We start from the raw sequence: 21888 nt of genomic DNA on the forward strand, positions 1-21888 counted from the left end.
TAGAGATTTCCCTTTTATACATATTGCAACAAGTTCTCCACAAAACATTCATCGGAAATAAATTAAAAAGTCCTCTTGCCACTGCCTCCAAACATAAAAAGGAGCCTGCACCCTGGCCCCAGCCCAGGCCACTCAAGGCTCTGATTGTCCATGGAAGAAAGTTAAGGATTGAGGGGCCCAAAGCCTGAGACGGGAGGGACAGATCCCTCCTCTGCAGTATCCAATAAGAAAGGCGAAGTGACAGCATGGGCCTGGGAGATGGCAGCCAACTCTTTGAGAAACTCAGGGAAAATGACTGCACAGTAGACAGCATTCTTGACTCGTAGAGCCTCACCTTGGCGCTCAGGGGCCCCACCCCGGGGGGGTAGAACCGGAGTTGAAGCCCCAGGGGAGCCCCCACCTAGGCCAAGTCCTGCGCCGTCTCTCCCAGGCTGAAGAACCGACTGTGCCGCCTGCCGGACCCTGGTTGGACTGTGTGCGTGCCGCAGGAGCAACTCCCCCAAGGATGGCCTCCGGCTCTTCACTGGGAACAAACAGGGGTATTATGAAGGGGCTGGGGTCGAGCAAACTCCCTTGTCTGGGAGAGATTTCCCCACCTCCTAGGTTCATGGACTTCTCCACTAGGACTCTAACACCAAAATGCTGCCTGCCCAGCCTTCTTCCCTCTATCCAGTCTCCCCAGCCAGCCAACTATTATCCTCAGTCTTTTCAGTCAGTCAACACTTCAGCCACTTCATTCCCATACAAGATCCCTTCCTTCTCCATGCCCCTTCAGCCTAAGGAATTCTCTCACTACTCCTTCCTCTCCATTCTACCATCACCTAGCTAATTCTCCTCAGTCCAAAACACGCCCTTATTTCTTGCTTTCCATCACCCTCTTGAATTAAGAGTCAATCACTTCTACGTTCCCCCTACCTATCTATAACACCTCACCCACAATACCCATAGGGGCTATATATGCAATCACATTTCAGTGACTTTATCATTTCTCTCATACCCCACTATCCCTCCAAGATCTGCTCTCCTGTGCTACCACTTCACTTTCCACCAGTCCCCTTTCTATACCCACCGAAGTTACACTCCAACTGGTTGTGGCCAGACAACTTCATGTCAGCTTAGACTCAAATGAACCAGTTAAAATATTGCCCTCTCTCTAATTTTCTTCAAGATTCCTGCCTATAGACCTCAGTCCAATATCTAGGGCCTAGACTCTAGGGATCTAGTCTCTAGATCATGATACGGTTGCCATTCTCTACCTCCAATATTTGCTTCAGAGAGATACTAGACATATCTATTAAATTTGACATTCAGAACGCTTCACAACCAGACTTACCTCCTCTAAACTCTTCTCAAAATTCCCACCACCCTACCCTGCTTTTGCATCCACACCTCTCTGCTCTTCCTGGAACCCTCCAGGCTCTTTCCACACCCATTCTGCCTTAATTTTGCTCTTCCCACTGTTTTCATCCTCGGCCTAATTTCACCATCCCTACCTCTCCGAGAAACTTCTGATTTGCCCTCCACTGACTTCCCATTTTACCACCCTATCACATTGTATTTTAATAACTTGTTTACATGTCTTCTACCTCATATACTAATCTGAGAGCTTAAGGGCTCAGACTCTGATTTTTTACCTTTGTATCCCTGGGCCCTCCATAGTGAACACAGTACTAGGACTGTGGAAGCAAGAAATATTCGCAGTACTGGATCATGAGGAAATCATGCTAAGAACTCCAGGTGGGTCTTCACAGCTGTATAATAACCCTTCCAGTCCTCTCTTCCCAAACCATACACTTTCTCCTTAAGTCCCCATCTCACCTCTGCTGTCTTGCTCTCAGCATATTATTTTGCCTCCTACTTTGATTAGCAAATAAAAGATGACTTCAATTCCCTAACCTTCCCCTCCACACCTCACAACCCCATTGATACATATCATTTCCTCCCTTGATATCTCACTTGCCTCAAAAGGGGAAGAAACAACTCTTCCTGTCCAAAGTTAATCCCTTCCTGGTGTTCTGGATCCCACTACTTCCACCACCTCTGGGACCTTGCACTTTGGTTATAACATTCCTCTAGTCACGCTCTAGACTGCCAGCTCTTTGAAATTTGAGATCCACACATCTGTACTTCCCTGAGTCCCCTATACCAAAGACAATGCCTAGCATATATGGCAAGTGCTCAGATACTGGTTGATGAAAGCTTAAATTTAAAACTTCATGGTCATATTTAACTCTTCCTTCTTCCTTATACTCCACAACCACTTGCCAAATTCTGCCAATACTTCCTTTCCATTTCCACCTTATCATATTCTTCCTATTTCCACTATTCTAATTCAAGCCTTACAGGTCACATCTGCATTAGGGCAGAAGCCTCCTGACTGCTCTTCGTGATTCCATGTTCTCCTAGTTCCAATTCACCTAGCACATGAATTAACACACTAATCTCTCCACTCCCAGATCTAAGAACCACCAATGGTTTCTCACTGCCGAAAAAAAGGCACAACTTCTACTTTGAGAACCTTCTGCTCTGGCCAGACCTTTCCAGCCTTCCTGCCAACTGTTCCACCACCTTCCAAATCCCCTGCTCCAACTAAATAATTAATGCTGGCCCCTAAAAAAAAGAATAAAGCCATCCCACTCCTTTGTCCTACCCAATTCCTACCTATTTCTCAAGGCCCATGCCAAACGCCATGTCCTTAACCAAGCTGTAATAATATCTCAACCTAGAGACTACTCTGTCCCCTTGCCTATCCCCAACTCCTAGAGCAATTTTTGTGGGTACTGCTAATTTGGCTCTTATACATGGACAGAACTATGTTTTATCCTCTGACCAGAAGCCGGAGGACAAACACCAAGACTCAATTTTCTGTACTCCTCAGTTCCCAGCACAAGGCTTCACCCTTAGTAAGAGCTCAATTAACTTGGGTTAACTAGCTGTCTAAGGAGGGTAGGGAGAGGAGTGGTGGGGTAGGCCTCACCTAGGGGATCAGAGCGGCGGGGGGCAGGTCCTGCTGCAGGGCCCTCAGCCCAGTCCAACTTGCCACGGGCAATGAGGTACTTCTTGGCTTTGGATAGCAGTGCTGGGAAGTCCTCCTGGGAGGCCGCAAAGCTCTCAATCTTATTCTTCACAGAGCCCAGCACCTATGAAGCACAACATCATGACATTTCTGGGTGGCTCTAGACTGCCAAAGTCCTTTCTAGTCCCACTGGGCCTGTTCCCAGCACCCTCAAGGGCCGCTCCAACTGCGGGCCTGGCCCACCATGGAGCCTGGACGCACCCATGCATGCATGCATCGCACACCTGCAGCAGGGACTTGACACTGGGCTGGAAGACCATGTTGGTGTTGAGCAGGAAAGAGCGGAGCAGGGGCTGGGGGTGACAGGCCAGCTGGGCCACCAGCCCCGTCAGCAGGAAGTTGACATAGACGGAGTTCTGCAGCATGTTCTCAAGTTTGGCAAAGAGCACAGCCATGAAGGGGCCTGGGGGTTGGGCACAAGGATACAAGGCCTGAACACAATGCACAACGCACGCATTCCTCCCCAAACAAGAGATGCCCTCCCCCACTAGATGACAATTATTTGTATGTCAGTCTCTGAGTATATTTAAATATCTTGTGATCACCTATTCTACAGGAGATAAAATGGCAGACACCACACGGACCCACAAGAGTTCAGATGCCAGTTTCACACATGCTCAAGCTGAAGAGTCAGATTGTAGGCTCTGGAGTCGGACAGACCTAGTTTCATATTTCAACTTTACCCTTTACTAGTTAAGTTACTAGGTAAATCAAAACTCTCAGGCATAATTTCCTACTTGATAAAATAAGAAATATACCTACCTCATGAGGTTATTAAGAGAATCAAAGAGATATTGATATAAAGCATTTAGCCGCAGATCTAGCAAATTATTCAATAACAACTATAAGCTACATAATATTTCTCAGTTTTTTAAAAAGTTTCACCCAAGAGGCACAACAGAAGAAAGAACAAATAAGAAAGTGATTAGGACCAAAAGAAGAATCAGGTTACACCCAAGACAGAGGATAATACTAGACCCAGGTCAGAAAGAAAGCATAGCAAAAGTAAAGAAGGTGACTATATGGGCCAATTTAAGTTAGGAGAGAAATCTTTGGAGAACCAAAGAAGAAATCAGCTCTATTTAGGAGATGGGAACCAGGAAGGAAGAATAGAATCTATTGGAAAAAAAGAGTTTTTAATTCAGGGCCAGAGAAAACTGATTCGGGGCAGATTCTTTGATGAGGGGAGAAGACAACAGAAGGGATTTGAATGGTCTACTGGGAGAATTGGCCTCAACTGAGCCAGATCACCAGCACTAAGACTCTAGAACCATTACAGTCTGTCTAATCAGGGAGATCAGGGATTTGTGGGGGAAAGGGAGTGTACCTAAGATGTGCACTATGAATTGAGACAGGAGAACAACGAAGGGCAAGGGGCAATGAATCCTGAAAAAAATCTTAGAACATTCTCCATTCTAGATGGACATGACTATCCTTAGCTCCAAAACAACTCTAGCTTAACAGGGTCCTAAGATACCCCACAACTTTGTCCTCTGTTCCCTTCATTTTCTGGGACTTTCTTGCAAGAGAAAATTCAAAAAGCTCAGATGAGTTTACAAAGAAGAAAAAGGACAGAGCTTTAATTAATGCTTTAAGCATGTGGTAAAACCTGTACACCACCTTCTAGTGGTACTGAGCAGGAAGGAACACTGCAAAGGCTAAATAAATGGGAAGATATTTTCTGTAGTCTGCAAGAGGGAGTTGTCATGACTCCAGGGCAGAAATCCTGATGCTGTGCAAAACAGGATGGCAGCATATCCCAGGCCCAGTTAGGACATGTACTGATCAAGGCATGATAACTTGACTACAAACAATTGGAAGACGGGTGGTTGCCTTAGTCAACTTATATCTGCCATGTACCCAAGAGATAATAATCCTAGTAAAAAGGTACCACATGCTGAGTTCTCACAAGGTACCAGCAGCATAGTAAGTAATTTACATGCGTCAATGACATAGATGGTAGGCTAACTCAAGGTACGTCTAACTCAAAACACTATACTGCTTCCCAGAAGTGTTTTGTTTTTTGTTTTTTGCCCCCTAGAGCAGGGTATGGAGCAAGAATAAGAGCGAGATGAGGGCTGGGATAGGTAGAGTTGGCTCTCAAACAAAAACAAAGAAGAGTTAAGCCCAGCAGTTCGGGTCAGGTCCAGCTCCAGGGTCTTTTGAAGAGACCAAAAGATCCCAACTGAGGAGCTCAGGACCATGCTTTGTCATTTGCCCTGAAAGAGGTACTTCACTCTGTCTCCAGTCCTTACCACTAACTATAAATCCTTAAGAAAGTCTTACTGGGCAGCCACAGCAACCAACAAGGACAAGGAACAGGAGAAACTCGAAACTGAGTCCTTCTCTGAAGAGGCTAGGAAAAAGGAGGCCAGGGCTGAGTAGGGGAAGAACACCAGAAGAGCTGATCCTGGGCCACAAAAGAGTCGACAGGAGACCCAATACCTAGACAGTTATACTGGTAGAAACAACATAGAACAGCATGGTTTACAGGTGCCTCACGTACAGGATAGCACATATGTCTTCCATGTTTCAGATATATTGCTGTGATTCACCATGGAACACCAAACACAAAATATCTTGATCACAAATCCCAGGAAATGGCCAGACTGGGGAAGAGGAGGAACATGCACATAGGATAAACACACAAGGCTCAGACATAAGTCAATACTCAAACCAGCACAAGCATGAAAGACATAGACGGACAGACACAAGTATGACATTATATGTACCTGGAAGGGACCCAAGCAAAACGGATGAGAAGCTAGGCAAGTAAACAGAAATGACATAGCCAAGAAGTCTCAGAAACCAGCACAAACATGTCGAGAACATGCAAAGAGGACACAAAGGAGATGGCCTAGGCTAAGTAGCTTACCAGTGAAGGGTTGGCTTGGCAGCTGGTTGAGAGTCCGCAAAGGGCTGCTGAGGAAGGGGCCAGGGGGCTCAGGGGGACAGGTGAAGCTCTCGTAGGCCTCCTCCTCCTCAAGAGGTAGTGGAGGCTCTAGGGGGGGCCCTGAGCCAGCTCCCCCATTGCTCAGTGCCACCTCCAGCTCCCGGAGCTCCTGCCCAAAGCCCTCTAGTCCTGCCATGCCCTCGGAGGTGCACTCTAGCAGTTCCCCAGCTCCCTCCTGCGGCACCCGACGAACCTTCTTGGCCCCCTCAGGCCATGGTCCTGGTACCCCATTGAGCTGGGGAGGGGACAGGTGGCCAGGGCCCTCCCCTGCACCCCCAGCCAGCCCCTCACTCCCCAGCTCTTCCTCCTCCCCATCCCCCACATTGTCCCTGCCCTCCTCAGACAGTAGACTGCGTTTCTTAGTCCGGGAGCCAATAGGACTGGGCTCAGGAGGGGGCCGCTCGCCATCATAGGGGGCAGACCAGGTACGGCAGGCTCGGACACAGCGGTCCACACCACGGCGCGCCTCACGCAGATACTCCAGGTAATTGTCTTCCAGCTCACCAGGCTCCTCTGCAGGGCTGGGCCGTCGCCCAGGGCTGGAGGCTGGGGATGCAGCAAGCCCTGGTGAGTGAGGGGCTGGGGCTGGCGCCTCGGAGCCACTCATGCTCTGCTGTCGCAGGAAGAGGGCCAGACGAGATGGTGTGGAGGGCCGGGGCACTGTCACCACAGAAGAGGAGTCAACACTTGGGCTTCCGGGGCCTGTAAAGGGGGAAAAAAATAAGAGGAATCAAAGAGACAGAGGTCCAGAAGGAGGGACAAGACATCTCGGGAGACTAAGAGAGAAGACAATGAAGCAGAAGAAACACGGGACCTATTCAGACAGCTGACTCTCCACCCTCCAAATTAAACTTTTCTTCATTCACCACCCTCTCTCACTACCACCGCCATCAAAGGAACAATGGAAACAAGAAGAGTATGGGACTAGAGTGAAGAAGACAGCTTGGCTCAGAAGCCAAATTTCTTTGGTGGAGTAAAGGATCCACCTCATAAGACCCCTCATCAACCTCCCCAAAGAGAGAATGCCATTTACAGCCACCCCCATCCCCTCACCCTAGCCCCACTTTCTTGCTAGGCTCCCTGAAAACCCATGCCATACTCGTGGTGTCCTCCCTTCTCCCTGCCTCTCTGCTAGGCCCACCTCGTGCCCACGAGGCATGCTCTGGATGGGGTGGGCTGGGGGCATGGTGCCGACAACAGCGTGGGATTAAGGAGAGAAATTTGTCAGCTGCTCGTCCATACAGGTCCACATCACGCACAGCTGGCTTCTGGCTCAGCATCACATGGTTACACGGGACAAGATACCTGAGAATGACAGCAGAAAAGGGATACATGATAGATCAGGAAGGAAGGACAGGGCGTGCAAGAACATCAGGCCAATGGAACTATATGGCTAAGCCATGCTCCAAGAGGAAAACACATGAGTAATCCCAACACTACCCATCTCCCCAGCAATGCACAAGGCCCAGAGGGCCCTGATGGTTCAGGATCAGCCATCCCTCAGCCCTGCCCCCACAGGTACCTGAGAACCAGCTGCAGCAGGACATCCTCACAGCTGAGGTTCAGTAGGGTCCTGAAGAGACTCAGAGAGACCATGCAGAGCTGGGGGGTGGGGGAGGAGGGAGGGAGTCACCATAAGAGCTCTCTACCTCCAAGATGTTTACCAAATGGGAACCCCCCAGCCCCAGACCCAACCAACCATTCCTAGAGGAACAATGTGCACAGGACTTGGCACATAATTGTCATTCAAGTATTAAATGAATGATCACATGATCTTTGTGGGCAAGACTTCACTATTCAGACAGGAATGAACCATGTGTCAGATTCAGTGTATTTCTACAGACCATATACATGTCAGAAGACTCTTTGGCTACATATACCTGTTAGCAGAGATTCCAGCAATGCTAAAATGGAATGAATATCCACAAAAAGAGACCCTAGAAAATACTGGGACTGGGTGAATGACTAACAGGAGACAACAGCAATGGGATAACTAAGTGAAAGGCCATCAGCAGAGACTGCAGCAGCACAGTAACTGAATGCCTATCAACAAGAAACCAGAGGGAACCTGGAAGAATCCCAGAGGGGAAATGGGTAGGGCTATGAATATGGCATCTGAGTCACCTCTCCAACATCACTGTATCTCTCAGAAGGCAAGATAAAGAAAAACTCAAGGGCAGCTGACAGGAAAAGGAAAAAGTATGTGGGTCCAGAACAGGGGAAACCTCTTGTTTTAGAAAAGGAAGAAGGGTGGTTTGTCCCTAGCTAAGCCAAGAGAACAGACACACGTAAGCTCTTCCTCATGCCTCTAAATCCCCATGCACTTTCTCTATACTTCCCTTATGGCAAGTATACCCTGAACTCCCTGAAGGCAACTAGTGGGTCTTAGTCTATGGTACTGCCTGCACAGTCCAGGTGCTCATCATTTGCTACATGATTGTGGAAGAATTTCCCATAGTGAGAAAGAGCTGAGACAGCAGTTCACAGTTAAGACAGCATGAATGTTCAGCAGGTTTACCCTAAATGACCATTTTAAATGGCAATGAAAAAATTCAGATTCACTGAAAGGTCGTATGGTAGGTAGAAAAATGGTCCCTGCAAAGATGTCTAGGTCCTGATCTCCAGAACCTATGAACATTTTACCTTATATGGCAGAAAGGACTTTGCAGATATGATTAAGGTTAAGGAATTTGAGATGAGAAAAGTATCCTGAATTATGCAGGTGGGCCCAATCAAATCACACTAGTTCTTAAAAGTGGAGAACCTTTTCCAGCTGGGTCAAAAAGAAGGAAAAGCGACGCGAAGCATGAGAGGGACTCAATCCACCAACAATGGCTTTGAAGACGGAAGAAGGAGGCCACAAGCCAAGGATTTGGTTGGCCTCTAGAAGCTGGGAATGATCCTCAGCCAACAGCCAGCAAGAAAATGGAAATCTCAGTCCTGTAACTGGAACGAAATAAATTCTACCAATAACCCAAAAGCAAGGAAATGTTCTCCTAGCCTTGAGAAAGGAACACAGGCCTGCTGACACTTTGATTTTAGCCTAGTGAGATCTACATCAGACATAAGATGTACAGAACTATAAGATAATAAATTTATGTTGTTTTAAGCCAGTATGTATGTGGTAATTTGTTATGACAGCAACAGGAAACTAATACAGACAGACAGGCAGACAGACTAGCTAGCCAGCATGATTCACTTTAAGCCACAAAAGACAGGCTAAGAAGTTACAAAGTCAGGCCAACAGAATCAAACTTCAAAGGGCCAGACAGTGGAAAGGAAAGTATCTGCAAGTTTAACACGAGCATCCTGGAATCAGAAGAAATCTGGTTTCTCCAAGAACCAGGAACCAAGCAGAAATACCCCAAGAACACAAAAGGCTCCTGACACCAGAGGACCAAATGAGACTAATAGAAATAAATGCTAACAACAATGAGGGAGAATCAAAGAAGTTAGGATAAGATTAAGACAAAAGCAAGATGGATAGAGCCCAGCACTGGAAAAAATCAACCTCAAGAAGGAAATCAAGTGTCCCAAAACATTAGCAGGGCATTCCAAGAGGTGAAACAGACATAAGACCATGGTCTAACTTCAGCATAAGGAGAAATAAAACTTTTTTAATATCTTTGTAAAATTAAAGCTTTGACATCTATTACCTATTGGTTTACATCAATAATTCTTAACCCAGGGCATGTATCATAATTACTTTTTAGAACACAGTAAAAATAGACATGCCCTAGGCCTACTCCCAATGATTGTTAACTCAAGAGAGCTAATGCAGAGCTTAGAATCTGTTGTAGTTGTTTTCATTTTCAAATTCTCAAGTGTACACCTGGTTCAGAAACACTGGTCTAATCAGAGTCAGTCTGGAATATACCCTAACTTAGCTATTCAGAAAGCTCACCTATACAAAACATAACTATCTAGAATCTCACCTACCTTGAACCCTACCACCAGGCACCTCAATGATCTAGAATAGTTTTCCACAACACTTAGTGATTCAAGAACTTCTATTTTAAACACAAGGACCCAGGGAACTTCACGTATTTGTAATAAAAGAAGGAAACAAAAATGGTTCCAGAGCCAAAATAAATGCCATAAAGTCCATGGCTAAACTAATGCTTTACTCCCCTAGAAAGTCTTCAGGTCTTTATTACTTGGAGACTACTTACTCCTATTTCATTTCTGCTGTTAAAATCCAACCTTCTTACTATGGTCTACAAGGCCATGCATGAGCTGAATCTTACCTACCTCTCTACTTTCATCTCATTCCCTTCTCCCTCTTGCTCACTACACCTTCAGTTACACTGGTCTTTCACCACCTCAAAACACTAAGCTCTTCCCCATCTGATATCCTCTGCATGTTGCTCCCTCTGCCTGGACTGTTCTTTCACTTGCTCTTCAATAGGCTAACCTCAAGACCTTTAGGTCGCAGCTCAATGTCACCTCCTCAGAGAGGTTTCTGCAACCACCCTATTATTGTCTAAGCACTCTGTTTGGGTTTTCATAAAAATAACCAGAATTTTCAATTTTTATTAATGTGTGTGCTTGTCTACCTCCTCTATAAAGGAAGCTCCATGAAGTCAGCAACCATGTCTATCTTGTTTACCAGTATGTACCCAGTTACAAGAAAAAAGTACGGCACAGAGTAAACATTCAATAAAATGTTCAGGAGGAAGGAATGAAAGTAGGCAGATGGGAAAATGGGTGCCCCAAGTTATAGCAGTTCAAATGTGGCAAATCCAAAGGGCAGAAAAGATAAGCACACCCATAGCAGCTGGATCACCTATCAAAGCATACACAAAACCTGAAGAAGTGATCTCGAGTCATCCAGGCAAGGCCACAGAGCGATATACAGTTGAAGAGAACCTCAAGCCTATGCAACATTACAAGTATAGCACAATAGCAAAACCTATAGTCATCATGAACACCCAACGTCATCCAGAAAAGGTAACTATGCTCCAGATTCATATATTACAAAGCAGGGGAATAGATTAAAATGCAAAGTGGTTAAAAATTTAACGCTAGAAAGTAAATGCAACCTAACTTTAAGTGATTGCTGGAGACAAAGACTAAAGGAGGGCAGAAACACCCTCCCAGAACAAAGGTCAGAGAGAGAAGATGGCTCACCCAGGTAAGCCAGGACAGACATAGGGGCCATACCCGGGAGTTGCTGCCAATACGGGCAACGAGGGTGTCAAGGATGGTGTGGGTGTCATGCCGGTGTAACAGCAGGAATCGCAGGAAGGTACGGAGCAAGGCAGGCTCTGAGATACTCCGTAGGAAAAGTTCCAGATAGGCGGTACTGGCGATCATCTCCTCCACAGAGGTCTGGACGAAGGGAAGGGAAAGTTTGGAAATTTAGGGCTTCCCTGTACATACAGTGCATCATTTTCCCTGAGTTCTAAGGAGGAACCAGGAGCAGACAGGGAAGAAGGGAGGAGTACCCAGTCCACTGCCTCCCACATTGGTCCTGGCATTGAGATTAGCACCCCTCAGCCTAGCCCCTAATCTGTCTTGCCACCCATAACTCTCACCTTGTGCAGGGCAGGGCCCATGACAGGCACCAGGAATCCATTATGGATATAATCAACCAGCTGCTTCTGCACCAGAGGGTGCGCCACCTGTAGGGGCATAAGAAAGAGGAAGGTGGATTGTGAGGGGGACCACTGTCTAGAAGGGAATACAATGGTACAACATAAGTAGGCACACTACCCCCAAGATGGCACGATAGCGTAACTCCAGGGAATGCACCCCTTCCCACCCCATTTCCCCGGAATGACCAAGGGCCAGGCCTCCTGGGAACTCCAGTCCCACCTGAATGACTGCATTGCAGAACTCTAGGGAACTCATGAAGAGCGCAAGGGCTGGCACTCCCAGCCAGTCCTCTCGTCGCAGGCAGTGCCAATCATCCCCTGGAACCTCAATCTTTCGGGGCAGTGAGGAGTACAGGGCACTCAGCCCTGTGGCCAGCACCTAGGGGCCATCCCCAAGGATAGGTTACCAAAAGCTCAGACAATATAAAAAGGGGGAACAGGGGAGTTATTAACCCAGAGTTTTGATGGGAGTAGGGGGAAGAGCTATTACCAGAGCAGGCATTTAGTTAGCCAGTGTGATGGTGGAACACTGGCCCATGAAGAGCCTTAGTACCTGCTCTATCCAGCTAAGCCTATGTTTTGTCCCCATACAACTCAAGGTGCCGCTTTCAAACCCAGCACACTACTTCCTGAAGGAGAGGGCCCTATTACACAGCCCTTCCACATCTCTTGGATAGAAAATGTTGTCCAGTACCTACACACCACACCCTACCCCCCACCCCAGGAGGTGCTGACCGGGCAGAAATAAGAGTGATCTGCGATGTAGCGGCCCACAGTGGGGCTCCCCGCTGACAGAGCCATGAGCAGGAGTAGGGCATCACGGGCCTGCTGGCCCAGAGCACCCTCTCGATGGACGAAGGGGACAAGGCGAGAAAAGAGGAGAAGACGGGGGGCAGCTCCAGGCTCAGGAGGTGGCTGCAGGAAGAATTCGAGCAATGAAGGCTCCCGGGCCAGACACACACACAGCTGGCTGAGAAGTAGCACCAGGCCTTCATCCAGTGCTGGGCTACTGGGCACACGGCGGCCACAGGCATCCAGCAAGGTCAGCAGAGCCTCACGAACTGGACCATGCCGCAAGAGTGGCTGACGAGCTTCACTCACTAGCATCTCAAATAGTTTCAGTTGCTCAGCCCGCCTTTCCTCAACCCCATCCCCAAGCTCATCCCACTGAAGCTGCCATGCCAACACACGGGTTAGCAGATCCTCGCGCAGAGCAAACTCCAGCAGAGGCCCAGGGGCTGTGGGGGCTGAGGGGACTGCACGGTCCTCTGCCAGCAATGTCAACATCTGGTAAGTGTGGTTGCGCACAGCACTGAGATCATCGGCACCCCCAGGAGCTGCCCGAGGGCCTTGCCGCTCCAGGATTCGCACAACCTAGGGAAATAAGACAAAAGACAGAAATAATCTAAGATGATAAGGTGACTAAATAGGATGGTGAGAGAACACAGAAAGTTAGGAGGACTTGGGCAGCCAGTAGACTAGGCCTTCTACCTGGGACCAGTGATTCTTGAAGACCATGAGGCAGGTCTCAGGGTCAGCCATGACAGGGGTCTGAGGACTGGCCCCTTGAGGTACACGGTGCCCAGGGCCCCGGGAGGCCAGTCTGCTCAGCCAGTTCATCCTCTCCATGAGGAAGGCTGGGCAGAGCCAGCGGCCAAAGGGCCAAACTCTGAGAATTTGCCAGCTGGAGGCTTTCTCCACTTGTGTCTCTAGTCTGCTTCATCTGGTCTGTAGGAGCCAGTAGCTGGCCATGGAGCCAGAAGATACACCAGGCTGGAATAGCAAGCCCAGAGGTCACTGTTCAGTCCAGATTTGCAATCTAATTCAAAGAGAGAGAATGGAAAAGATCAACAAAAGTTTGCCTCTCTCCACTCCCCAGCAAGAAGAACTCAGAAACACCACTCCACTGAAAACTCCACATACACAAGCACACACAGAGTCAGCATCTTAAACCTAACACGTCTAAAACAGAACTCGTTTCTACCATCAAACGTGTTACTCCCTCAGACTTCTCCATCTCAATAAATGATATAACATTCACCTACGTGCTCAAGCCAAAAACCTGGGCAACATCCTTGTTTCTTCTTTCCTTATTTCTAATATCCAGTTCATTAGCAAACTCTATCACCTCTACCCTCAAAACATGTCTTGCTATCGCAATAGCTTTCAATCTAATCTCCATGTTTCTAGTCTTGCCCCCGAGAGTCTATTCTCCACACAACACCCAGAGTGATATTTTTAAAACCTAAATTATATCACAGCTCTCCTCTGCTGAATACCCTGCAATGATTTCCCATCACAGCAATAATCCAAATCCCTTACTTTGGCCTATATGGCCCATATAATGTAATCTATAAAACCTCCTACCATCCCCCTTCTCATTCACACTTTACTCACACAGGCCTTCTTGAATACTTTCGGTTCCCTCTGCCTATAACGCTCTTCTCCTGATCTTCACATTGCTTGCATCACTCAGTTCTCCTCAAATGCCATCGCCTCAGAGGCCTTACTTAACATTCTATCTAAATAGCACATCTTCCCACCTTCACTCTCTAGCTTCCTAATCCTACTTTCTTCTTAGCAGTCACTACATGAAATTATTTGTCTATCTTCCTCACTAGAATGTAAGCTCATTGAGGGCAGGGTTTGTCTGTTTTATTTACTGTTGTATCCCTAGTACCCAGAACAGTGCCTAGGGACTCAATAAATATTTGCTGAATGTGTGAATGCTTAAGTGAATGAAAGAATGAATGATCAAACAAAAAAACAAATAAGAAACCAAGTCTTGATCTGACTCCAGACCTCCGGGACTATTGAGGAAGAATTTTTTTTCTACCTATCACAGGTCCCTCCCCAGGAGCCCACCCAGTAAGAAATGAGCTAAGAGACTTTTAACTGGATAAACACTCTTAAGAGGTGGAAATCCAGAGCCAACCAAAAAAGCAGATCAATTTTCATTCTAGCAAAGAACACCTAGACGCACTCCCATATAACACACATATACTCCACTCCTATCAGATACATCCAACACTCACCCCCAGGGACATGACATGACACCCTCACTAAAGAAAGGGAAAAAGTACCAAAATAGCTGTTGGCCTAGGTAGGCCATGGCTCACAGTTCCTTCTCCAACACACACACCACCCACTCAGCAGTATTGTCTATCACGAGTGTCAAAATTTCAGAGGAAAGGTGTGGTTCAGTTGTCCTTCCTCTTTATTCTCAACAAGGGCTAAAGGAACCCAGAGACCTGGCAACAGTCCCACACTTTGCCCTCGGGTTATATTAACTACCACCCCCTTCCACCCAGATAATCTCTCTCACCATTACCAGCTCACAGCTAAAGAAAGATAGCAACTATGCTTAAGGAAATCTTCTGTAGAACAGGAGACAATCTTATACAGCATGGGGCCAGTCCTAAAGAGCAGGCAGGGCTCAGTCAATGATTAACTCAATGTACATCCATACTAATAAAGTACTGGGCTAAGTAAGCATTGGAAATATGAAGATGGATAAAAACAGTTGGGAGGGGGGAGCATAAACAAAAACTCCAATAAACATATAAACAGAGGTCTTCACAAAAGTGTCACAGGGGCACAAAGGAAAGTAACTTTCTGCCTGGTAGACTCTAAGAGGATTCCAGAAAGGAGGTGATATCTGACTTAAATCTTTAACAATGAGATATTGGCCACGTAGAGAGCAGAGGGAAAAGCCTTTTTCATATTAAAAACAGTATGTACAAAAATATGGCACTGTGAAAGAGCATGACAAATTTGAAGAAGTTGCAAGTTCAGTGTGGCTTAATCACAGACTATTTAGAGAAGAGGGATATGATACTGAGTTGAAGGGTAAATATGGGTGAAGGTTATAAACATCACTGACTATCACGGTAAGGAGTTTGGATTTTATCCATTGACATACTGGAGACAAAGGAGGTTTTTAAACAAGGAAATGGCAAGATCAAACTTATCTTCAAATATAGGTCAGATAACAGTACAAGGTGGAGCAGAGAGACAGACAACAGTAGACAATTTATAAGAATCTACTTCAACAGTCCATTTTAAAAAAAAAGATGGCGTGAACTAAGGAGGTAAGAGCCGGATTAGAAAAGATCAATCTGAGATTCACCTCTATCTTAGCATGTCCCATGTGATATTGGAATTATTTATACCTGTGATATCTCTGCCAATAACAGCAAGCTCCTTAACAAAAGGGACCATATCATTCAATCTTCTTTGAAATCCCAGTGCCAACATATTGCCCAGCATTAAAGAATGCTTATGGAACTGAATGCTCAATTTAAAATAATTACAACAGCTAACATATCTTGAGCATTTACTATGTGCCCGGGCTCTAAGAACTTCACGTACTAGCTCATTTAAATCTCATAAAAACCCTACCTGTACTATTATCTCCATTTTACACATGAGCAAATCAAAACCTAGAAAGGTTAAATAAACTGCTAAAGTTAGCCAGCTAGTAAGTGGCAGGACTGGATTGCAAACACAGATAATCTATCTCTAGATTTACCTTAATTGCAAAGTAGAAGCAACAAGACCTGGCAAATGAAAGGAGGATAAGAGAAGACCCAGATATGAAGTATAGGAGACTCAGTAAAAGATAATGCCATTAACAGACTGACTAGGAACACAAAACAAAAGGAATGGTGTTTTAGAAAAGAGGATGAGTACAGTTTGGGAAATGTTAAGTCTTCAGACACCTATAGGATATCCATGATGTCCAGAAAGCAAGTAGAAATATTATACTTGAGCTCAAGAGTAAAATCATGACTAGAGATATAAATCCAGGAGTCACCAGTTTATAGGTGGTAGATAAAGCTATGGAAGTAGATGGAATTAACCAAAGAGATCAGCAGATCATGAAAGGAGCCAAGGGTGACATCCTGAGGAAAACCAGGATGTAGAAAAGCAAAGGAGGAGGCGTCTTTAAAGACTGTGAAGGTAGCCAGAAATGGAAGAAGAAATCCAATGAATAATGATAATCAAGAAACCAAGGAAAGTTAGTTTCAAGAAACTGGACGTTGCTCATAGTGTGTAGTCTACAGAGAGATTAAGTAGAATGAAGACTGAAAATGATCAGTCAGTTTTAGCAATTAAGTTTTAGATAAACTTAGGAAGTCGCTTGTTAAAGAATGACTAGAAACCAAAGAAGTCTAAGACTTTCAAGAAATTCAGTAATAAGGGGAAGGATGAAAATAGGGCAATAGCTTTAAGAACTAGGGGGACAGCGTAGTCAAGAGAAAGTTTTTATTGTTTGGGTTAGTTTTAAGATGCGGAGCTTCAAGGGTGTTTGTCAAGTGATGAAAAGAAGTCTAAAGAAAGTAATATTACGGATAAAAAGATGGGGACAACTGACAGAAAAATCAGGTATAAGATCAGTCTCAGAAAAAGAGGTATACCATTTTCTCTGAGAAAGGAGGAAAACAGTAATAGATAAAGGATGGGTGCCTCTTCAGGTAAATCTGAAAGAGGGAAGTTCATATCTACCACCCCATTCCCACTCAACCTTCCCTCCCTCACTCGCCCAAGAGAGTAGGTGTGGAGATGACAAGGTGCTAGAGCCACAGAATGGATGCTGAGTCTTTCATACACAGTTTCCTATAAACCATCAAACACAGTCACACAAACTAATAGCTATCAGCAGCAAGGATGCATTGGAAAAGCTACTTACCTGTCTGCCCAAGTACTTATGGTCCCAAGTAGGCATGGGCTCAGGAAGACAAAGCCAACAGCTGAGAATACTGGTAAGAAGTCTTCCCTGTTACTAGCCCCTCCCACTGTTATTAGCCCTGGGATACTGCATCATCCCTTGCTGGTTTCCTTAAACTCTGCCCATACCTTTGTGCATGCAGTCCCTTTATTAAATTCTTCCCAAACCTAATTTGTGCCATCTGCTACCTGCAAGGACCCTGAATGATACAAGAGTCTTACTGATTATAGACACATTCTCAATCATATCTTATTTGAGGACTGAAAACAAACAGAGGCCCAAGGTCAAGCAAGAGTAACACAAAGCAGTTGGTAAAGCATGAGCTCTGCAGTCCCTCAAACAAAGGTTTGAATCTCAGTCCACCATTTTCTTCCAGCTATCTGACCTTAAAAAAATCACTTCACACGTCAGAGCCTCAGTTTCCTCATCTAGAAATTCCTGACAAAATAACTACTGTTACTGTTTTAAGAACTAAATAAGATAACCTATGTAGCACTCCAAGCATAAAGCAGGTGCTCTGTAAATGACATTTTCCTTTCCCCCTTCCCTCTCCTGATCCTGTTTGACCAAGGTGCCCTCACCCCTTGCTGAGGAGACATCTAACCTGCTCTGACATGTCCATTTTTACCAACTCACATACACACCCCGGTGAGCTGAAGGGCCAAACATACAGTCTCAGCAAAGCAAAGCCTTAACATATCCAAAACTAAACTGCCTCCAGCTTCTAAAACTCAATTCCAAAGATTAACAAACAGCTCTTACCTTGCAATATACCTGGAGTGCCCACTTCTGCTCCACTGCTTGACCAACAACCAGCCCTGCTCACAGACCCAAGAGGGGACTGGCCTCCAGGGCCTTTCTTCACACCCACCCCATCTCTTTTCAAAGACCTCAAAGACAAGGGCCACATTGGAATCAGTGTCTCAGAACTCAAAAGCCAAGACTTAACCTGGAACCTCTTCAGATACTGCAAAAACATAAAAGGTGGCTATAATTTGGTGTTCCTTTCACCTTAGACTCCCCCATTTCCTGTTAACCCTGCAGAGTTCAGAACAAGACAAAGAGAATGGAATCACCACACTATTACTCTGCCCTTTCCTCCCATAGCAAAGTCTAGAAAAAAGCAGACTCCTCTTCCCAGATTTAACTTCAGGCTCAGCTACAGGGCAAAATGGGGAAGAAGGAGCTGATCTTTCAGACCCTCTAAAGCCCAAGCTCAGGCACTCACCTTAGGGCCCAAAATACACCTTACAGGTACACTCAGCAAGGGTGTCCACTAACCTCAGAACAGCAGGCACAGGGCAGGAAGTGGCTCAGCCTCCTTACGAACCTTTGCCCTAGGAGAGGCAAAGATAGGGAGGGAGCTGGGGGCAGGGATACACCTGCAAGACCTACAGCAGACAGGGAGACAGCAAAATGACCTTCCAAGAACTGGTTAGTAAAGTCCTGAGGCTTCTCTCTCCCTACAATGGCTCTACCTAGACAAGATGCCTGATTACTAACATGTATGGGTGGACTGTTATCCTAAATACTGAAAGTAAAAAGATCTGATTAAAACCTCAAAGGAATACAAAAGGGAAAAAAAAGAAAAACCACCTCATAGGAGCCTACGAATCTAGAGTTCAGCTTACGCATATCCTCCCCGCTTATCTATTCCTCAGCCTCTAAGTATAAGATAAATGGGATATCAGTGTATGGTCTCAACTCACTCCCTCCTCTCCCCCCAGCGCCACCTCTGTTTCTTCCAGAGAGCTCCTCACTTAACTCCAGCAGAGCCCTTATAATTCACAACATGAACCTCAATCACATGGTGACTCCCCTTTACAACAGTGAATCCCCCGTCACACATGGTTATCTCAACCCGTTGGGTGAAGGTGACAAAGAAAATGTCAAAGAAAAAGTGAGACTGAACTAGATTCTAAAGGATGAGGAAAGTTCACAGGACAGAGAACAAAAGGCATTCCTGGAAGAGGAAGCAGCTACTACAAAGATTTCAAGGCTCAAAAAAGTAACATGTTTGTTAGGGAACTGACCAATTTATCCAAGCTAGAATACAGAATAGGGAGTGGCAGGGCAGGAGATGAGGTTGGAGAGGTGAGTTGAGGCCAAACGATGCTATGTTAAGGAATTTGGATGTTGTCCTACGGAACACAAAGAGCCAAAAGCATTTAAGCAGAGGAGTTCCATGATCAGATTTGTATTTTTAGAAAAATCATTCTAGGGACAGACTAGAAAAGAGTAAGTTTGAAGGCAGAAGACTGTCGGGGAAAAATAAATCCAGATGAGATGAGGAGGAAGTAAACTAAAGCTTTAACAGAGAAGATGTAGCAGTAGAGATGAAGAGAAGAGAGACAATAGAGAGGGAAATGTATTAAGATTTTAGTGACTGGTTAAAAGCAGGAGGTGAAGAAATGAAAAGAATGGAAGATGAAACTGAAATCCTTGCCTGGATTAAGATACAGCATATGGTGCAAAAGCAGGCTTTCAGAGCAAGGACAATGAGTTCCGTTTTGGACATGTTAATTTTGAGATTTGTTGTTAGTGCAATGAGTTGGAACCATATACAGAAGAGCTGAACCCTAAGCAGTCTTTTTTCACCATCCTCTCACTGTCCGGTGCTATATCACACAATGCTCCGCTGCTATTCACAGGGTCTCCATTGCCAGTTTTTTCAGAAGTGGGGGACCAGGTCCTTCTTCCTAGCGTCTAGTCTGGAAGCTGTGTGAAACCTGCCAACCATGGGTGTCCCTACTGGTATTTGAAATACAGGTGGCATAGCTTTCAGCATCATGGCAACATGTAGCTACCACAGTATAACAACCGACAGATGGGTGGTATGGTTCCCTGACCAGGAAACAAACCCGGGCTGCAGTAGTGACAGCACGAAACCTTAACCACTAGACCACCAGGACTGGCTAATTTTGAGATACTGCTAGTGATATATAGTAGATCACTGAACACTATACATGATTGGAACATAGGAAGAGAGTGAGACCAGAAAAGTAATCACCTCTTATGATATATTTTTATATTTTATATTATTTCACTAAATTAAAATTATCTTTTCATGTGTGTCTCTCTCTCCCAATCAGACTGAGAATTCCTTGAGACCTCAGAGGACCATGTCTTATTTATCTTGTTATCTCATAAAATGTGAGCATCACAAGCACAGACTATATGCTAAAGAAGTATTTGCTGAATAAATAAATTAATTAATAAATGAATGAATGAATTTGTTCTCCCAGCTCTTAGCAGAGCGCCTGGCGCATGGCAGATATGGAAAAAATAAACACACGGCAACCCAAACATGTTTCCACCTCTACATCATCATCCTCATCTATGTTTCATCTTCTCAGATCTACCACTCAGCTATAAGTCCTAAGTCAAAATCCATTACGTTTAATGTACTACTATTTCAACAAAGTGTTCAATATAGCACCATGAAGCTTACCAAACCCAGTGCTTTCTCCAGAATAACCAAGAACTGGACAGTCCCTAAGAATCCTCTGATGACTTGACTCATCCTATCACTAACACAATGTGACCCAGGTATTACGTATACCTGTTCCTATGTCATTGCCACATTATTAAACAGAACCCGTATCCCTGTCACTCTGAAAGTCTCTTTTTTTTTTTTTAGCAACTGTTGCAAATCATTTTTTTTCTTTTCTTTCTGCTTTTTCTTCCCAAATCCCCCCAGTACGTAGTTGTATATACTTTTTTTAGTTGTGGGTCCTTCTAGTTGTGGCACATGGGATGCCGCCTCAATGTGGCCTGATGAGTGGTGCCATGTCTGCGCCCAGGATCCAAACCAGCAAGACCCTGGGCCGCCACAGCGGAGCACGCGAACTTAACCACTCAGCCACGGGGCAGGCCCCTGAAAGTCTCTTTATTCTCTTTTGGAAATATAACAATTACAAATCGTAAAAGATGCTTTTTGCCAGTATGATGTCCTCCATGTCATCACAACCCTTCCCACACATCATATGCTTTTTACTCTACATCACCTTCACTCTCTATTACAAACTTTCTTTTCCCAAGTCACTCTCACTCTCAGGAGACCAAATTTTGGGTCCAGTTTTGCCACGTTATCATGTGACCCCTGGCTTCTGAATTTGATTCTTCAACTATAAAATAAGAATTCTTGCTCTTGCCTACTTCACAAGGTATCCGTGTAAATCCAGTAGAATTTGAAATTGCTATGTAATGCATGAATGCTGTTCAGATGTCAGAAATTATATAGAATTACTGTACAAATGCATGCTTTCTCAAGATAATACAGCAGCCACACCACCATCACTCTAAATTTCAGGATTTCATGAACCAGTACAAATAATTTCTTAAAAATTAAAAAAAAGGATTGTTACTTTTTATTTTGGCAAATAAACCGTTTTTTTAAAACCCATCATCTACCATCACCATTATTTCATCGCTGAGAGAGCACTGTAACACCAAAAGAATAGGAATGATGGGGCCTGCCCCATAGCATAGTGGTTGGGTTTAACGCACTCCCCTTCAGTGTCCCACGTTC

General features: G+C 45.3%; 1 protein-coding gene across 11 annotated transcripts in view; it reads right to left on the minus strand.

Annotated features, from left to right (window-relative positions):
* FHIP1B (FHF complex subunit HOOK interacting protein 1B) overlaps positions 1-21888 on the minus strand; it is a 23941-nt gene continuing 2053 nt past the window's right edge. The window contains exons 2-13 of one of the 11 annotated variants that reach the window (XR_011541577.1): positions 18639-18694; positions 13118-13445; positions 12362-13000; positions 11847-12005; positions 11567-11653; positions 11193-11360; positions 7552-7631; positions 7171-7334; positions 5952-6731; positions 3278-3479; positions 2978-3140; positions 1-523 (exon numbers count right to left, since the gene is read on the minus strand). Coding sequence is in view for 8 of the 11 variants with exons in the window: in XM_070626101.1 (XP_070482202.1) it covers positions 162-523; positions 2978-3140; positions 3301-3479; positions 5952-6731; positions 7171-7334; positions 7552-7631; positions 11193-11360; positions 11567-11653; positions 11847-12005; positions 12362-13000; positions 13118-13255 (2919 nt within the window). In the remaining 3 variants the exon portion in view is untranslated. The remainder of the gene's footprint in view (positions 524-2977; positions 3141-3277; positions 3480-5951; positions 6732-7170; positions 7335-7551; positions 7632-11192; positions 11361-11566; positions 11654-11846; positions 12006-12361; positions 13001-13117; positions 13446-18638; positions 18695-21888) is intronic. The other 10 variants (XM_070626105.1, XM_070626101.1, XM_070626104.1 and 7 more) reach the window with 10 other exon arrangements.

This window comes from Equus przewalskii, chromosome 6 (genome assembly GCF_037783145.1).
Source record: "Equus przewalskii isolate Varuska chromosome 6, EquPr2, whole genome shotgun sequence".
NCBI lineage: Eukaryota > Metazoa > Chordata > Mammalia > Perissodactyla > Equidae > Equus > Equus przewalskii.